At 37.6% G+C, this 19,055-nt stretch overlaps 1 protein-coding gene across 3 annotated transcripts in view; it reads left to right on the top strand.

The window, feature by feature from the left end:
- Nucleotides 1–16,182: 16,182 nt before the first annotated feature.
- BANK1 (B cell scaffold protein with ankyrin repeats 1) overlaps nucleotides 16,183–19,055 on the top strand; it is a 318,965-nt gene continuing 316,092 nt past the window's right edge. For 2 of the 3 annotated variants that reach the window (XM_047090765.1, XM_047090766.1), the window contains exon 1: nucleotides 16,184–16,318. In XM_047090765.1, the coding sequence (XP_046946721.1) occupies nucleotides 16,249–16,318 (70 nt within the window). In that variant the 5' untranslated portion in view covers nucleotides 16,184–16,248. Of the gene's footprint in view, nucleotides 16,319–19,055 lie in introns of all 3 variants that reach the window. The other variant, XM_047090764.1, reaches the window with a different exon arrangement.

Raw genomic sequence — 19,055 nt, forward strand, 5'->3', positions numbered from 1 at the left:
ATCTTGGCATAGCAGACTTGTCAGTGTTGAGAATTTGAACTTCCCTGGAGGTCTGCTTCTCATAAAATTAAGTCTTGGACCTGATCCTTAGCCTTTCCTGACCTCCAGCCACAGGGGATGAGAATCTCTTTATTCTTTATATGCTTCCCTAGGAGGAGGTTCTCTGTCTTTCAAAATTTGTTTATATTGATGATTAATCACCCTCTGCCATTTGTTTTCTTCTTTCCATGAACCAATAGCTTTTGCTACAGCCATCCAATTCCGTAGTCCTTAACACTACTATCTTCCTCAAACCTCTCATATGTCTGAGATATTGCAGCCATCAATTGACTATGTTCTACTCACATCCCATCCGAGTTCAGCACTGAAAGATTTTTAACAGTTACACTGAAACTGCATGCCAGGAGCTATCAGTGCCAGTGATGATGTCCTCAGATTCAAATTTCATTTTAGAGTATGCTTCCTAGGCCTCTCCTGGTACCAACTATCTTAAGTTCTCTGGAAGATGCATTTTGATATTTACATGTATGAGGTTTGTTGAGAGATAATTTTAGCAACAACACACATCAGGGGTAAGGGAAGTAGGACTGGGCAAAGGAAGAAGTTGAACAAAGAAGCAGTTGCAACAGAAACTTCAAGTCATACTTTCAGGAGTTCTTGTGCTGGATGACCCTTCAAAAATGTCCCACTTGGGTAAGAGGTCCAGCCTTTTACTGTCGCATTAAACACCCACTCCTGGATGCAGGTTGCCTTATAGTGAAGGTGAGCCACATTGAGCAAGACAGCTTGTTTTTGCCAAGGGCAGTTCCTAGAAAGAACACAGTTACGAGTTGTCCTTAGCCAATACTCCCAGTAGCTGGGAGGCACCTACCACAGAACTGAAGTGGCTGCTGCAGTATATATACCACAGCGGGCACTACTTTAGCCCAACAGCTAAAGCCATATCTAGGCTTTCCAAGCTGATCTCATATAGTAGACGTCTATTGTTTACTTATTTTTTAGTTTCTAAATGTTTATTTCTGAGAGAGAGAGAGAGAGAGAGAGAGAGAGAGAGAGAGAGAGAGAAAGCAGAGGAGGGGCAGAGAAAGAGAGGAGGTCAGAGAATCCAGAGCCGGCTTTGTGCTGACAGCAGCAAACCCAGTGTAGGGCTTGACCTCACAAACTGCAAGATCAGGACCTGATCCAAAGTCAGACATTCAACTGACAGAGCCACTCAGGCACCCATAGACATCTATTTTTTAATCTATGCATGCCACTTCTCCCTTTTGGGAATAACTTTCCCCTTTTCCTAGGAAATTATTTCCTTCTAATCCAATCATGTGCTCTGAACTTGTGTAGCCATCTTCCTAAATAAATATCCTGCCTCTCCAATTGGTGATTGTCCCAAAGATAAGCACCGGACCTCAGCAAGATGAATTAACATGCTCCTCACCTCCCTCCTTAACTGCAAAGATTAGCTCTTAAATCAATCTAGGTCAATTGAAGCCCTTCTTTATGAATTTTTATAACAGTTTTACTGCGATGTAATTCAAATGCCATAAAATCCACCCTTTAAAAGTGGATAATTCAATCATTATTAGTATATTCATCAAGTTCCACAGTCAATCCTACTTTCTAATTTTAGAATATTTTCGTCACCCCCCAAAAAATCTGAACTCTTTAGCGGTCACTCTTCATCTGCCCCTAATCCCCAGCTCTTGGCAATCACTAATCTACTTTCTGTCTCTAAGGATTTGCCTATTCTGGATGTTTCATATAAATAAAATGATACAATATGTGGTCTTTTTTGACCTCTTTAAGTTGACATAATGTTCCATGTTGAAGCATGTGTTACTACTTCGTTGGTTTTTATTGTAGGATACTATTCCATTGTATATTACACGGACCACATTTTATAATCCATTCATCAGCTGTTGGACATTTGGGTTGTTTGCACTTTCTGACTTTTATGGAAAATGCTGCTTTGAATAGTTGTGTGCCGCGATTTTCTAAATTTGGTACCAAGAGCAACTCTCAATCCTACTCCGTTTGCCTGAGCTGGGCATGTTTTTAACCTTTTGAAAACGCTATTCTAGAATAAGAGAAAAGGAGTCAAGGGAGAGAGAACAAGCCCTTTATTTCATTTTCCCACATGTACATTGCCCAGGTACATACACCACTGCCCTTCCCATCACTTAATATGATCAATTGAATATCCCATTTTGCACAAGCAGCTTTGGGCTGGGTTTCTATCATGTGCATACAAAAGAGCTCAGGCCAATTCATGACTTCTGATAAAATCTTAAATAATACTACCAGCAGGGAAGCTATTTAAATAACAAAAGTGTAAAGTTTAGAAAAACTCACAGGGCTTCCCCCTTTCTACCTGCCTCATCTCCTTATGGAAATGAGCTGCCTGTGGAAATATCCCAAATCTTAAAGCACTAAACTCCAAAATTGACTTTGCCCAGAAGGCTCCCTAATGATATTTAATAATCTCGTCCATTTTAGGCTTAAAAAAATTGTTTTGTACCTTTATTTAGGGTTATCTTCTATGTGAGTTAAATTGTCATTAGTTTACCATCTGTCTCTTCATCAGACTGCACCCTCTTTGAGACCTGAGATTTTTCTTGTTCAACTTTGCATTTCGAATAGTTCTTACAGAAATTTAATCAACAAACACTGATTAATTTTTACACATTAGTCACCTATTCCATACAAGAAACTGTGATAAGCCTGGGGATAGAAAAATAAGATCTTGTAAGGGGCTTACATTTTATTATGGGAAGGCTATATTTAAATGAATAAGAATAGGGGCGCCTGGGTGGCTCAGTCGGTTAAGTGTCCGACTTCAGCTCAGGTCATGATCTTGCGGTCCGTGAGCTCGAGCCCCGCGTCGGGCTCTGTGCTGACCGCTCAGAGCCTGGAGCCTGTTTCAGATTCTGTGTCTCCCTCTCTCTCTGACCCTCCCTCATTCATGCTCTGTCTCTCTCTGTCTCAAAAATAAATAAACGTTAAAAAAATTTAAAAAAAATAAATGAATAAGAATAAACTACAATAAGTGCTGTGATGGTAAAAATAAAAGTAAGTGCAGGGACATAAGATGTAGCCAATTCTACTCAGATCATTGAATCTTAGACTTATAGGCAAATCCACTCTTAAGCCCAAGGAGGAGATCTCCTTTAGTTTCTGACAAACGTATATAATGGTTAAATAACGGTTAATCTGTCCTGTATGTCAGTTCACTAACTAGCCCATTTCAGATTCACAAAGGAGCCACAAGTCTCAAACTAATCCGTATTGTGATTTCTAGTTCATTTGGGCCCATCTCAAATGGTGGATCTCTTCTCCCCTCTGAGTCTGAGTAGGAATTAAATAGCTAAGCTTTCTCCTGGGAACTGGAAGGATCCTAGCAGACTATTAGACCATTTGCACTAGTTATGCTTATTTGGGAGAGGATTATCCAGACCCTTGCATAAGAAGTACTTCTGCAAAGGGTGAAAAAAAATGACACACTTACCTCACATGTAGCTTCTTTCTTCTTCTTTAAGGTTATATTGCTAATTTAAAAAATAAAGAAGTGGTGGGCCAGATAGAAATTGCAATCTATCAGACATTGCAATCTATCATCATAGATATCATGTCCCTTTTCACTCAGTGTGAAATGTCATGAAAGAGGAAATTATCAATACAGTTTTAAAGGTATTCTAGTAATGAATAAGTTATGGTAAATATTTAGAAAAGAAAGTGAACTATTTAGCTCTATGCTATATTAGTTTCACTGATCTATTGTAATTTCTTATTTTTTTGTTTTAGTGTAGGTTGGAATTCACTTGTGAAAGTAGTTTCAATGTACCAAGAGGCACTTGCCTTTTCCTGAATTAAGACTTCTTTAGAGATTGTATTTTAATTACTTTAAATTGGTCAGGTGTAGGGATAATTGAACCTCAGGGCATCTCCCTTACTCTGAGGCTAGGCCAATTTCCTCATGCCCTTCTCTAATCTGTTAAACATCTCATATGACTCAGTGCCTACTCTATAATAATATTATTCCTTCTCTATTATAATATTGGAATACTCCACTACAATTATTTTGTTACTATTACTATTACTGTTACTATTTGTCTCTTGAGAAACACTCTAAGGATAGAAATCATGGACATGACACATAGCAGATATTCAACACATAATTGCTGAGTGACTAGATAATAATCCATTAATATTGTTTTGAATATTCACTTTTTTTTCAAATTCCTTAATGCAATTTCATGGCAAGTATTCATTGCATCTATAAAACAGAGTTCTTTAATTTTTAAGTTGAATTTTTGTTAAACCTGTTAATTAGTGTATTATTAAGGTCTCTTCATGAAATACATTTTAGCACATGAAATGTCCATCCATTATATATCATTATGAGAATATTATACACATAGAAGATGCTTAGTAAATATTTATAGAGTGAAAAATAACTTTTCTTTTTAATCTTATATTTTTAAATTTATCATCCTCTAGTTCAGTTACTCTTCAATGTTATTTTCAGTCTTCCAAAATAAAAAGCACATTTTTATCAGTAGGAAACAAATGTCAGAAAATTTATATAAAATACTTTCAGTGGTGCAGGATTAAATATGTTTCTTAGATTTCTGGGCCAATTTTTCAAAGTGCTCTCCTACTTACATCTCTAGCCATTAGACAAATTCACTATACCCTAAACTTTCTGTTTTTTGGCTATTTAGGCTACCTCCGAAGAGGTAGCTATACTCATGCCTTAAACTCCTATGTATTTTCAATATAGTTTAAAATGTTCCTCTCCTATGTATATTTGACTTAGACGTGCACCGCTGCCTATTCTTTTCTTCAAAAGCACGTATGGTTTTGATTCCAGGAGATCTTGAAGAAATATTTTTCATTGTTCCTTAGGGCTTCTTGGACCCAATTCCAACACGTTCGTGAGTGTGCATGTGAGTGTGAGTGTGAGGGTGTGTGTGTGTGCAGAGGCTTCCCCATACCAACAAACAATTCTCAGACACTAGCAGAGTGTCTGAGAATTCAGCTAAATTCTGACACTACTTACCTGGAGATAGCATGAGATTTCACTTCGGGAGCTTTCACTTCAGACAGCGGTCACAAACACATGTTGTTACCTATGCTTCTGACCAAATGGTTCCGAGGTTCCCATGCCTCTCTCCTTTGGCTCAATTAATTTGCTAGAATGTCTCACAGAACTCAGAAACATTTTACTTACTAGATCACCAGTTTATTATAAAAAGATAAAAATCAAGAATAGTTACATGAAAGAGATGGATAGGAAAGGTAAGAGGGAAGGGGCACGGAGCCTCCAAGTTATCTCCAGGTGTACCACTCTCCCAGCACCTCCAAGTGTTCACCAACCTGTAAGCCCCTTGAACCCAGTTCTTTTGGGTGTTTATGGAGGCTTCATTACGTAGGCATGACTGATTAAATTATTGCCCATTGGCAACTGAACTCAGTATCCAGCCCCTCTCCCTCCCCTCCCTAAAAGTTCAACCTGTTAATCACTTGGTGGATCCTCCTGGAAAACAGCAGCATCCTTGGGTGCTTACAAAAATGGCCTAATTAACATAACAAAAGATATTATTTATCACTCTTGAGGCTTAGAAAATACCAGAGATTTTGGTATTGTGGACACAGACCAAATATATCTGAGAAGTATATTTTGGTCATCTGAATGACCAAATACATATTTCTTATAAATAATAATATGGCAGATCCCAATAAGGATGGCCTGAGATTCCCCCCAGCATTCCTCAAAAGTTCAGGATGCATGACCTCTGTATGAAGTCTTCCAAAAGAATGTAGAGTCATGCCATTGAGAACCCCCATTCTGAAATCTTATAGGTGACTCACTAAGGTAGCACAAGTCCTTCATAGGTATCCTCTTAAAAAGAGGAGTTCTTACAACACAGCTGGTCTCTCAGAAGGTGGAAATGATCTCCAAACTAGCCCAGGAAAGGAGTAAAAATAATTCTCAGAATATCTACAGGAGATACTGTTCTCTTGGCATTGGTTTCATGTTACAAACATTTTTGTTATTTGCTTTTGGAGAATTAAGACTTAATTTTTAGTAAGAATTCTCACCATAAAATGCTACTTTCTGTTCTTATTCCCTGTTTTAGCTTTTTAGAGAGTTCATTTTGCCACTTTTTCTTCTCTGAATGAGTGTTTCAGACACTAACTACAAAGACCTGCTTTTCATGTCATAGTCCAAGATGATCTGGACTTCAGAAGGAAATTTATTCACTTGCTTCAAATAAATGTCATTTTCTCTTCTCCTAAGTGGTTACCAGGCTACTCACCACCCTATGAAATTATGTGTTAGATGTGGAAAATAATTTCTATATTCTCTTCCAATGCTTGGATTCTGCCAAGGGGGTGCAATACTTAGAACCCGACCAGAAAACAGTAATAGCTAGTTACACCACTGGCCGAAAGAAACATCTTTGCTTCTCTTTCTGTTGAAATTTTCTTCAACTACTTTCTGTTATTGTCTTCTTATTCCAAACTCTCCCAATGTCAGTTTTTCTTTAATATGATTTATTTATAATGGAAACTTCCCCAACAATTACATTACTTACAAGAATATTCTTGATCCATCTAATAGTCAAAGGTATTTTTCAATTACTATAGAGCCATTTAAAATTACTTTATCTTACACAATTCTCCACATAAACTGAAGCAGAATATCTAAAAAGCAGACTTTTGAAGCAAGGGCTGAATCTTTCATCATTGTATATTCAGTGCCCAGCACTGTGCCTTGCATATACCGGGACTTACTAAACTCTTTTTGAAGGAATTAATAAATGAATAATGAAAACATGAGGAGCAACGTCTCCTTTTATCAATCCTGTAGAGAAATGAAGCTAACTGATTCAGATATTGAGAACCGTGGTGAGTTAGGTGCTAAGGAAAACATCATTAAAAATTACGTTCGGATGGGGCACCTGGGTCGCTCTGTCGGTCAAGCGTCTGACTTTGGCTCAGGTCATGATCTCCCGGTTTGTGAGTTTGAGCCCTGCGTTGGGCTCTGTGCTGACAGCTCAGAGCCTGGAGCCTGCCTCGGATTCTGAGTCTACCCGTCTCTAGGCCCCTCCCCTTCTCATGCTCTGTCTCTCTCTGTCTCTCAATAGTAAATAAATGTTCAAAAAAAATTAAAAAAACATTACGTTCGGAGTGGGGATGAAACCCGAATCTAATCAATAATTATACGGTAAAAATGGAAGCGAATTATCAGAATTCACGAAGACAGAATTTCAGATTTCTCGACATTCAAATATTTTATAGTTTGGGTGTTAAAACTTAGTTATACTGGGGTGCCTGGGTGGCTCAGTCAGTTAAGCATCTGACTTCAGCTCAGGTCATGATCTCGGGGTCTGTGAGTTCAAGCCCCGTGTAGGGCTCTCTGCTGTCAGCTCAGAGCCTTCAGATTCTGTGTCTCCTTCTCTCTCTGCCCCTCCCTGACTCATGCTCTGTCTCTCTCTGTCTCTCAAAAATAAATTAAAAAAAAAAAAAAAACCCTTAGATATACTGAGCAAGCTCCATTAGAGCGAACTCACTTTCACCTGTTAACACTGCAGGCATATGGAAGGGAAGCAGAGTCAGCTACAGTATAAGCAGAAAACTCAGTTCCACAAGTCATCCTCAACTGAATGGAAAAGAGAAGATTCAGCATATCTACTCAGTCAGTAGAGAACAGAAGCAAGTATATAATTCAAACAGCCCTGCAGGAAGGAATATCAAATAGCTACCACAACCACGAATTGGCAATGAAATGTTGTTCCATATGGATCTAGCAAATTAATGCTAAAGGGAACTAAATATTCCATTTTATTATTGTTCATCTCATGCCTTTTATTTATTTTTTATCGAGGTATAGTTCACATACAATATTAGTTCCAGGTGCATAACATAGTGGTTTGACAATTATATTTTATCAAGTGTTCATCAAGATAAGTTTAGTTACTGTCACCAAAAGTAAACTATACCAATATTATTTACTAAATTCCCTATGTTATGCTTTTCATCTCTTTGACTTATTCATTTTTTAAATAATTTTTTAAGTTTATTTTGAGAGAGAGAAAGAGAGATATCGCACATGTGCCAATGGGGGAGGGTCACAGAAAGAGAGGGAGAAAGATAGAATCCCAAGCAGGTTCTGCACTGTCAGTGCAGAGCCCAATGTGGGGCTTGAACTCAGGAACTGTGAGATCACAACCCAAGCTGAAGTTGGACACTGAACTGACCAAGCCACCCAGGTGCTCCATGACATATTAATTTTTAACTGGAAGTTTGAACCTCTTAATCCCCTTCATCTATTTCACCTCTGGTAATCCCCCACCCTTCTGGCAATCACCAGTTTGTTTTCTGTATTTATTGTTGCTGTTGGTGGTGGTGATGGTGGTTTGTTTTTGTTTTTTAGATTCCACATATAAGGAAATCACATGGTATTTGTTATTTTCTGTCTGACTGAGTTCACCTAGCACAGTATTCTTTAGGTTCATCTATGTCGCTGCAAATGGCAAAAATTCATTCTTTTTATGACTGAATAATATTCTGTTGTGTAGATAGATAGATAGATAGATGATAGATAAAGAAGATGTGGTATATCTATCGATGAACACTTAGGTTGCTTTCATATCTTAGCTATTGTCAACAATGCTGCAATAAACATAGGGGTGCATATATCTTTTTGAATCAGTGTTTTTGTTTTCTTCAGGAATATACCCAGAAATGAATCATATGGTAATTCTATTTTTAATTTTTTGAGGAACTTCCATACTGTTTCCCGTAGTGGCTGCACCAACTTACATTCCTACCAACAGTGCACAAGTGTTCCCTTTTCTCCACATCTTCATCAACACTTGATATTTCTTGTCTTTTTTTTATATTAGCCATTCTGACTGTGGTGAGGTGATATCTTATTGTGGTTGATTTGCATTTCTCTGATAATTAGTAATATTGAGCATCTTTTTATATATCTGTTGGCCATTTCTATAACTTCTTTGGAAAAGTGCCTATTCAGATCCTCTATCCATGTTTTAATTGGATTATTTGTTTTTTCAATGTTAGGTTATATGAATTCTTTATATATTTTGGATAATAGCCCCTTATCAGATATATCATTTGCAAATATTTTCTCCCATTAAGTAGGTTGCCTTTCTGTTGATTATTTCCTTCACTGTACAAAAGCTATTTAGTTTGGTAGAGTCCCAATAGTTCATTTTTGCTTTTGTTTTTCTTGACTGGGGAGACCTAGCCAGAAAAATATTGCTAAAGTCAATGTCCAATGTCTATCTGTGCTTTCTTTAGGGAAATTTATGGTTTCAAGTCTCACATTTAGGTCTTTAATCCCTTTTGAGTTTACTTTTGTGTATGGTAAGAAAGTAGTATGTAAGAAAGTAGTCCAATTTCATTCTTTTGCATGTAGCTGTAAAGTTTTCCCAACACCATTTATTCAAGAGACTTTCCTTTCATCATTGTGTATTCTTGCCTCCTTCATTATGGAGTAATTGACCATACAAGCATGATCTTTTTTTTTTAAGTTTGTTTATTTATTTATTTTTATTTTTTATTTTTTGAGACAGAGAGAGAGAGAGAGAGAGAGAGAGAGAGAGAGAGTGTACACGCAAGGGAGGGGAAGAGAGAGGGGGAGAGAATTCTAAGCAGGCTCTGCACTGTCAATGCAGAACCCAACATGGGGCTCAAATTCCTGAACTATGAGATCATGACCTGAGCCAAAACCAAGAGTCAGATAATCAACTGAGCCACCCAGGGGTTCCAGCATGAGTTTATTTCTAGGCTTTCTATTCCTTTCCATTGATCTGTGTGTCTATTTTTGTGCCAGTACCTCACTGTTTTGACTACTAAAGCTCAGTAGTATAGTTTGAAACCTGGGATTATGATACCTCCAGCTCTATTCTTTCTTGAGATTATTTTGACCCTTGAGATTCCATATAAATTTTAGAGTTATTTGTTCCAGTTCTGTGAAAAATGTTGTTGGAATTTTGATGGGATTACATGAAATCTGTAGATTGCTTTAGGTACCATGGATATTTTAACAATATTCTTCTAATCCATGAGCATGGTATGTTTTTACATTTATTTGTGTCTTCTTCAATTTCTTTCATCAATTTTTTATAACTTAGAATATGTTTTTCATCTCCTTGGTTAAGTTTATTCCTAAGTATTTTATTCTTTTTGATACAATTTTAAAGGGGATTGCTTTCTTAATTTATCTTTCTGTTATTTCATTATTAGTATATAGAAATAAAACATATTTCTGTATATTACTTTTGTATCCCATTACTTTGCTGAATGTCTTTATTAGTTCTAATAGTTTTTGGTGGTGTCTTTAGGGTTTTCTGTATATAGTATTACATTATCTGCAAATAGTGACAGTTTAACTTCTTCTTTACCAATATGGATGCCTCTTATTTCTTTTCTTATCTGACTGCTGTGGCTAGTACTTCTAGTACTATGTTGAATACAAGTGGTGAGAGTGGAAATACTTGTCTTATTCTTGATATTAGAAGAAAACCTTTCAGCTTTTCACCATTGAGTATGATGTTAGCTGTTGGTTTGTCATATATGGTCTTTGTCATGTTGAGGTATGTTACCTCTAGATCCATTTTGTTGAGAATTTTTATAATAAATGGATGTCAAATTTTGTCAAATACCTTTTCTGCATCTATTGAGGTGATCATGTGATTTTATCCTTTATTTTGTTAATGTTGTTATCATGTTGATTAATTTGTGAATATTGAACCATCCTTACACCCCTAGAATAAATCCTACTTGATTGCAGTGAATGATCTTTTTAACATATTATTGATTTCAGCTTGCTAATATTTTATTGAGGATGTTTGCATCTATGTTCATCAGTGATACTGGCCTGAAATTTCCTCTTTTTTTTTTTTTTGTAGTGTCTATGGTTTAATTATCAGATTAAAACTGGCCTCATAGAAGGAATTTGTAAGCTTTCCTCCCTCTTCTGCTTTTTAGAATAGTTTGATAAGGATAGATATTAACTCTCCTTTAAATGTTTGGTAGAATTCACCTATGAAGCCATTTGGTCCTGGACTTTTGTTTGTTGAGAGTTTTTAAATTAGCAATTCAATTTTGTTATGAATAATTAGTCTGTTTAGATTTTTTATTTCTTCCTGAATCAGTCTTGAAAGATTATATGTTTCTAGGAATTTATCCATTTCTTCTAGGTTGTCCAATTTGTTGGCATGATTTTTCATAGTGATCTCATACTTTTTAAAAAATTTAGTCTCATTTAACTTCTTTCTCATTTTAATTTCATTTATTTGAGTCCTTTTTCTCTCCATCTTGATGAGTCTATCTAAAGGTTTATAAATTTTGTTTACCTTTTCAAAGAACCAGGTCTTAGTTTCACTGAGCTTTTCTGTTGTTTTAGTCTCTATTTCCTTTATTTCCACTCTTTTCTTTATGATTTCCTTTCTTCTACTAACTTTCAGCTTTGTTTTTCTTTTTCTAGTTCCTTTAGATGTAATGTTATATTGTTTAAGATTTGTCTTATTTCTTGAGGTAGGTAGGCCTGTAATGCTTTAAAATTTCCTCTTAGAATTGCTTTTGATACATCCTGAAGATTTTGAACCATTGTGTTTCCATGTTGTTTCCAGGTATTTTTTTAATTTTCTCTTTAATTTCTTTGTTGACCCATTGTTGTTTAGTAGCATGTTGCTTAGCTTCCACATATTTATGTTTTTTCCAGTTTTTTTTCTTGTAATTGATTTCCTAGTTTCATACCATTGTGATTAAAAAAGATGCATAATATGATTTTAATATTCTTAAATTTATTGAGAATTATTTTGTGGCATAACATGTGATCTGTCCTGGAGAATGTTCCCTGTGCAGTTGAAACAAATGTATACTCTGCTATGAATATTCTTTAATATATGTTTATTTAGAAGAATATAAATTTTATTTTATTAATGAATTTCCCCACTCAATTTATCACCACAACTTGGTATGTTAGTTTCCTATTGCTGCTATAACAAGTTACCACAAGCTTAGTGGGTTAAAATAACGCAAATTTATTCGTACAGTTTGGAAGTCAGAAGTTCAAAACCAGTCTTACTTGGGTAAAAGTCAAGTTTCGGCAGGGCTGGTTCCTTCTGAAGGCTCTGCAGGGGAAACCATTTCCTTGCCTTTTCCATCTTCCGGAGGCTGCCTGTATTTGTTTGTTTGTGTCTCCTTCCTCATATTCAAAGCTCATTACTCCAATCTCTGTGTCCTCACTACGTCTCTTTTCTGACTTTTCTGCCTCCATTTTATAAGTACCCTTGTGATTATATTGGGCCCACCTGCATAATCCAGGATGCTCTTCCCATCTCAAGATCCTTAACTCAGCCCATCTTCTTTGTAATGCAAGGTAATATATACACAGGTCCTGGGGATTAAAATGTGGGAATCTTTAGGGAGACCATTACACAGTTAGATTAGTATTAAATAATTAAGTTAAATGTGAGGAAAGATAAGAAAATGAGGAAAGTCTTTCAGTAACAACAAAAAAGAATTATTGCTAAGAGATTCCTTCGAAACTTCCGAGTGTTTCATCTTGTTTTGAGCTAGCAAGCGAGAAGTGTAATAACACCCTATGAAAATAACATATAATTCTAAAGATCTGGATATGTTCTTCAGAAGGAAAACTGTCCACTTAATATATTTAGCCATGAAGAAGCAAAATACGACTTCACTTTTACAGGTTGCTGCTTTCGGAACAAGCAAGTAAGCAAGCAAACAAACAAAAAACAGTTTTGTTTTTTAAAAGTATCCAGAATCTAAAAGTAGAAATGAAGCCAACAGCATTAGCAAAAGTACCCAGTCTGCAAAGGGTACAAGGAATCAGCCATGGCAAGTGCAACAGGGCAAGAGCGAATAGGCTTAGCTGTCCATTTATTGTAACATAGAGTCAGTATGAGGCTCTTATAATCTCCACCAAGTGAGGTAATGATACTGAGGCCATCAGTAAGCTGCTAGGGAAAGAATACAAGGGAAGAAGTCAATGGATCCAAGAGTTTGATATATGAGAAACAAGAAACCAACTGTGGCTAGCATTTTTTGTTATTCTGTAACACAGGTAAAATCAAAACTTTGTGATTACATGCTGCTGGTGGCATCCTGCCTGAAAAAGCAGCTCAGTGTGAGAATTACTAAGTGCCTCTTGCCTGAGAACAAAAGTGAAGCAAGAGATAACCCAGTATTTCAGACAGTATCACTTCCTTAAGGGAGAAAGCACAGGAAAGTAAAGTCAACTGTGACTAAAGATGTTCTGGACACTAAGAAACAAGACGAAATGAGTGAAAACATTTCTAAAATATCTTTTCCTAGATGCATGAGGAGTTAGAATACCTGTGAGACTTAGGCCACAGCATCTGCGTGTGTCTGAGATCTCTACACATTTTCCTATCTTTGTGAAAACAGTGTCTAATATCCTCAACAAATAGTGCCAATATTATAATGAATTGTGAGTGCAGTTCATGCCTATTCTTAAAGATATAGATGTTTATTTCTGTGACACTTTTTGCAGGAAAACAAAAGCACCTTTTCGATACAAATATAGGTATAACCTTGCCTATGATGTCCATGTAATCTTTAGCAATGACTTTACATCACCTTAAAAGGAAGGGGAGGATTGTAATTAAGAGGGCAAGCTATAGAATCAGATCTAGAATTGAATTCCACCTCTGTTACTTAAAACTTTTTTTTTAAGTTTGCTTATTTTGAGAGAGACAGAGACAGCACAAGTGGGGGAGAGGCAGGGAGAGAGGGAGAGAAAGAGAATCCCAAGCAAGTTCTGCACTGCCAGTGCAGAGCCCCATGAGGGCCTTGAACCCATGAGATCATGACCTAAGCCAAATCCAAGAGTGGGATGCTTAACTGACTGAGCCACCCAGGTGCCCCTGTTACTTAAAACTTTTAAAATCCAGATTCCTCATTTGTAAACTATGGTTAAAGCCACATTGCTTTAAGAACCAAAGGACATGAACATTCTGAAATACTTACATAGTTGTTGGCACGTAGAATACAAAACAAAACAGGGTAGCTGTTAACAGCAACAGTAATGATGCACAAGAATAAACAAGTAAAGAAACTAAACGTTACCTCATAACTTTTGAATAAGAGTTATATTCCCATTCAAGTACCTAAAAAAAAAACAAAGCTGGGATAATTTTTGAACTTTAGTGGAGGGTTTTTAAATATTTTCTAACACAAAGTCTTATTAAATAAAGTGGTTTGAAAAAATCAGCCCAAAATTTTAAACACATTTTTGCTCTCATTTTTTCATTTACCAGGATTATGTTGATGTAAATTGTCCAAATGAGCATTTGAAAATGTACTTAATTATCCTGTGTATTTAAAATCTTATTCTATGTATATTAGAAGGACGGTGTCATAAAATTACATAGCTGGCAAAGACTTGAAGGTAATTATTTCCATTTCTTCATTTAACTATGATGGTACAAGGCTCAGAAATATTCAGAATTGTCCTCGTTGCCCAGATAGCAAGGTGGAGAGTCAAAATGGCAATGACAGCCTTCTCACTTCCAGTCCAGGGCTTTCCCCACACGAGGTTGCTCCATACAGAGGACATATACAATGTGCTATCTGAGACTATCCTTATTAATAAACCTTTGTGTGCGTGGAGGGAGTGAGCATTGTGTATTTCTATGGAATAAACTGAAATGCCTTTGAAGATTTGGACACTTAATTGGGGAGCATAAGGTGTAATGCTTATGTCTCTTCCTTCCTCCTCAAAGTCATCGTTGAAGTATCTTTTGTGAAGAATCAATATATTTTTATATAAACACACACATACACATATATGTAAGATATGTATATATAATACACACACACACACACACATGCAAATGTATCAGTTAGGACCCTGTCTCCACAGTGGCTTGTTTAAAAAAGACTTACACATTAGTTAGAATTGAATTCTGAAAATATTTAGCAAGGGTCTGTATGTTCCCTGAAAACCAAACCCTCTGTCTTTATTGTACTGAGCTCTCTTAGCAAACAGGTATTTATAGAAGACTATACACTTAACTTGTCAATATGATAAATTAGATAGTCTCTTGTTATAAAGAAAAGTCAAATAAAGTCCAAGAAAAGTCAAAGAAAAGTCCAATAAAGAAAGTCAACTTAAAGTTAATAACGACATTAAAGGAACTACCAGAAAGTAGAGAAATGTACGTGATAGAGTTTTCAAAATTGCTGACATTTCACATATTTCTCTAAGTTTTCTTCATCGTGGTATAAACTACAAAAACTAATCGAGTTATGTGGGAAAAGTTAACATTTTGGATACTTTGATATTTATGGTATTCCTAAAAAAGACTGTATGAGATAAATAGTGGCTACACAGCTCTCCCTTTTAGATTTCTTTTCTAAAAAAGAGGGAGAGGAACATTTAAACCATGAACTACTATCAAATCTTCAATTTGATCTTCAAAAATATTTTCAATTTCAAAAAGTAAATTACTAAGTTAGAGAACCTTGAGAGAAGAAGGGACATTTATATTAAGGATCTGGGCGAAGTCTGAGTATTTCTCAGTCTTCGAAGCAAGCGAAGTTAAACCCTTACTTGGAGAATCTATTTCAATCCACGTCTTATTTTTTTACCAGTTCTGACTTGGAGCAGGAGAGGGAAATAAATTTTATACGGTTTTTAAAATCACTTTGCAATTTATGAATCTAGCCTACACAGTATGGGCAAAATGAATATATAAAAAAAAAAATCAACTGTGTATCTGCATCTACATCTTTGTATCTTTATTTCTATAACCAGATCCATATATCTGTATCTATCGCTCCCCTTTGCCAGCAAGTGTCTACATCTGGTATCCCTATTTCTTCCCGGAAGTGGGGACAAAGTGGAAGACCTAGAATGGGACAAAAGCTGGAGTCACAGGTATCCCAGCTCTAAGATCTCCGGAGTGAACAGGCCCAGAGAGTGTTAGGAGAAACGAGAGCAGCCTAAAAAGCAGGCAAGCGCAAGCCCCTGGGCAGTTTCACTTCCTCAGGGCGCCCTCGCAAGGCCTCGTGGTGACCCTGTGGCCTGAGCCCACGGGCTGCGTTTCCGGGCCCTGCGGCCAGACCCGCCCGCGGTGGGCTGACGAAGGGGGGCGTACAGAGACGATCTCGCCGAGAATCTCGGGCAGCAGAGTCCTGTCCGCAGGCTGCCTGGCTTCAGCCGCCGCGATGCTGCCTGCAGCGTCGGGCCGGGCAGGCGGGAGCCGGGAGCGGGCCCCCGGCAGCCCAGCGCCCCCAGGTGGGTGTTCGCGCGTGCGGGCGGCGGGAGGGCGAGGCCGGCCGCGCGGCTCCAGGGCTCGGCGGAGACTGCGCGCGCACCCTTCGGCGATCATTGCGCTCGGGCTGCTGACGCCCGCGCGCGTCGGGAACCGGGGCATCGGAGCTGCCCCTTTCTTCCCGCCGCGTCTGCCGTTCGGTTGGCGACCGGGCTCCAACTGTAATGGGGTGCGGGGGCGGGGAGTGTGGTCTCTGGAAGGGCGGTCTGTCCGGGATGAAGTGGGAGCGCCTCTCGTTCGTCCCGTCAAAGTCCGCAACTTCGGAGTGCCTGGAACTTTCCAGAGAGCGTGGGACAGGGCCCTCTAGTTTCTCCAGGCACCTTGGAATGGGTTTTAAAGTTAAGCGCGTGTTTTAAAGTTCTGCGTCCTAAAAATTGTGTCAACATGTTTTGTGGGGTTTTTTTGTTTTTTGTTTTTTGTTTTTTTTTTTTTTTTTTGCAAAACCGCTTGTCCGGTTTACCTGCCCAGCCTTTCAGAATCCAACCCGGTAAATTTCTGGGATGGACTGGGATCTGTTTAGCGGACGGGTTACTCTGGATAGAGACCCCTCACTCCGCAGATTTTGCTACCTTGGTCAAAGGAGAAGCAGTCAATGTGGTTGAATACATAAATGGATGTTAAGGCAGTTGTACTCAGTTCTTTTTGAGTGTTTTAAATGGATTTGTGAACTAATGGTTATAAAGTGTCCAGTTTTGAAATAAAAAAAAAAAAGCCTTCACTTGGGTATTAAGATTACTGGAGTTGTTCACAGTGAGAAATGCAACAAGAAAATCTGAAAATAGTAATTAGCCGAATAGAATTCTTCATAGCTTCCTAGCATTTTTAAAGGTCATGCTGCTTCTCTTGGATAGTGTGCATGTTTGACAAATACATTTTAAAAGACTGCGTTTCTTAAAATGGGAAGCATGTTTGTGACGATTTAAATGAGAAGAAAAAAATTAGAGCCCACGATATCTTGATGTGCTAACATTTATGATTTCAGCTTAACAATTTAGTTAAATAGAATGGGCTACGGTTTGTTCAAACTTCATGATTGAACGGTTTAGCCAGAAAATGACTTTTATTCCCTTCGATAGTCAGGTAATACTTTGAGGTACTTACTATTGTGAATAATGCTAGAGTGATGCGACCCAGTATTTAGTTCTGATTATTCCTGTGCCTCCTGTGTGATTTCCCCCATCTCCTTTGCTCCTTCCCAATGTGGTATTTATCACTTGCTTCATTTACCTCCTTTGGCCAAGGTAATTACATTTTTTTCTTATAAGGAGCTGACTTTTGGTATTAACCCATGCCTATTCCTAGGCATGGGTTGTCTTCCATGAGTAGTTCTGATTAATTCTTCTCATATATGGAGAGCTTTTTTGTGTGTCCTTTCTGTCTGCTTTGGACAAATGTTACCACAGCATGGTAGATTTTAGCTTAATGTGGCACGTTGTGGTGAAATCACTTCAATGCTTCATTTTAGAGAAGAGAAAGCTGAGACCCAAGTAGTGATTTTCCCATGGTCACGTAACTAATTATTATTTGAAGATCATCTATTCATCACTTCGCCAACAACCTTTTATCCCCCTACAAAAGTTGTGTAGTTATATGAGTATAAAATGGTAAACACTGTGAGTATCCAACTTGTCTTTTAATGGAAGCAGGAAGGATATGATACCCAGTACTAAAACAATGTAAAAATATGCATAGTGGATGAAAATTCCATTTGGAAATGTATTTTTCTGGTTTATGTTTAACTAGATACTGGCCGCCAATGTCCAAATGAGAAATTCTTTCTTTGCTTTATTCCAAACCTAGTGATTTTAGAAACAAATTTAACTACTACCTTCAATAAGGACTGTTTATTTATTAAAGCACAGACTGTTCCCCACCCTGTAGTTTTTGTGTATTTTTTATTAATATTATTTGATGCCTTTTATGAAGGGAGTTAAATAAATAATTAGCTTAAAAACAAATCATCTGGGGCGCCTCTGTCAGTAAAGTGTCAGACTTCGGCTCAGGTCATGATCTCAAGTCTCCTGGGTTTGAGCCCCGTTGGGCTCTGTGCTAACAGCCCGGACCCTGGAGTGTGCTTTGGATTCTGTGTCTCCCTGGGTCGCCTCCCCTGCCCTGTGCACTTGTGCTCTCTCCCCCCCACCTTTCTCAAAAATAAACAGTAAAAATTTTTTAAAAAACCCAGAAGGCATCTACCGTGATTCACCATGTGCTCGATGCTTATGTATAACTTGTGAGAGACACGGTTTGTCTGGGTCTCTCTCTCTGTCATGAAGTTCTTGAAGATTTGAAGCTTTTTATTCTGTCTTCAGTCTTCTAACATAGCAAATAACCTTGATTTCTCCTTCCAAGAAAATACCTTGGTTCTTGTTCTGGCAACTGGTGAAACTTGCCTTCTTCAGACCAGCTGGAAATGTTCAGATAAAGTTGCTTTTGCTGAGATTTTAAAAGAGAGGTAGCTCTCTTAGGGTGTTTTCATTTTAACAGGAATAATTCTGTACTATCTAATGCTTAGGGTTCCAGAGTTAAACAGCAGTGTATGTGGTGTGTACTTGGAGAATCAGGGGGAACTTTTTCACCACATGTATCTGAACACATTGTAGGTGATCATGCCCTACTTTTGAAGGCCTATGGACTCAGATTGCCTCACATCAGTCCAGCTTTATTGATTATTTGCTGTTCAATCTTATACATATAACTAAA

The sequence above is a fragment of the Lynx rufus genome, unplaced genomic scaffold (assembly GCF_022079265.1).
Source record: "Lynx rufus isolate CCGP_SWC_20201006 ecotype Redwood Valley unplaced genomic scaffold, mLynRuf1.p SCAF_3, whole genome shotgun sequence".
In the NCBI taxonomy this organism is placed as follows: Eukaryota; Metazoa; Chordata; class Mammalia; order Carnivora; family Felidae; genus Lynx; species Lynx rufus.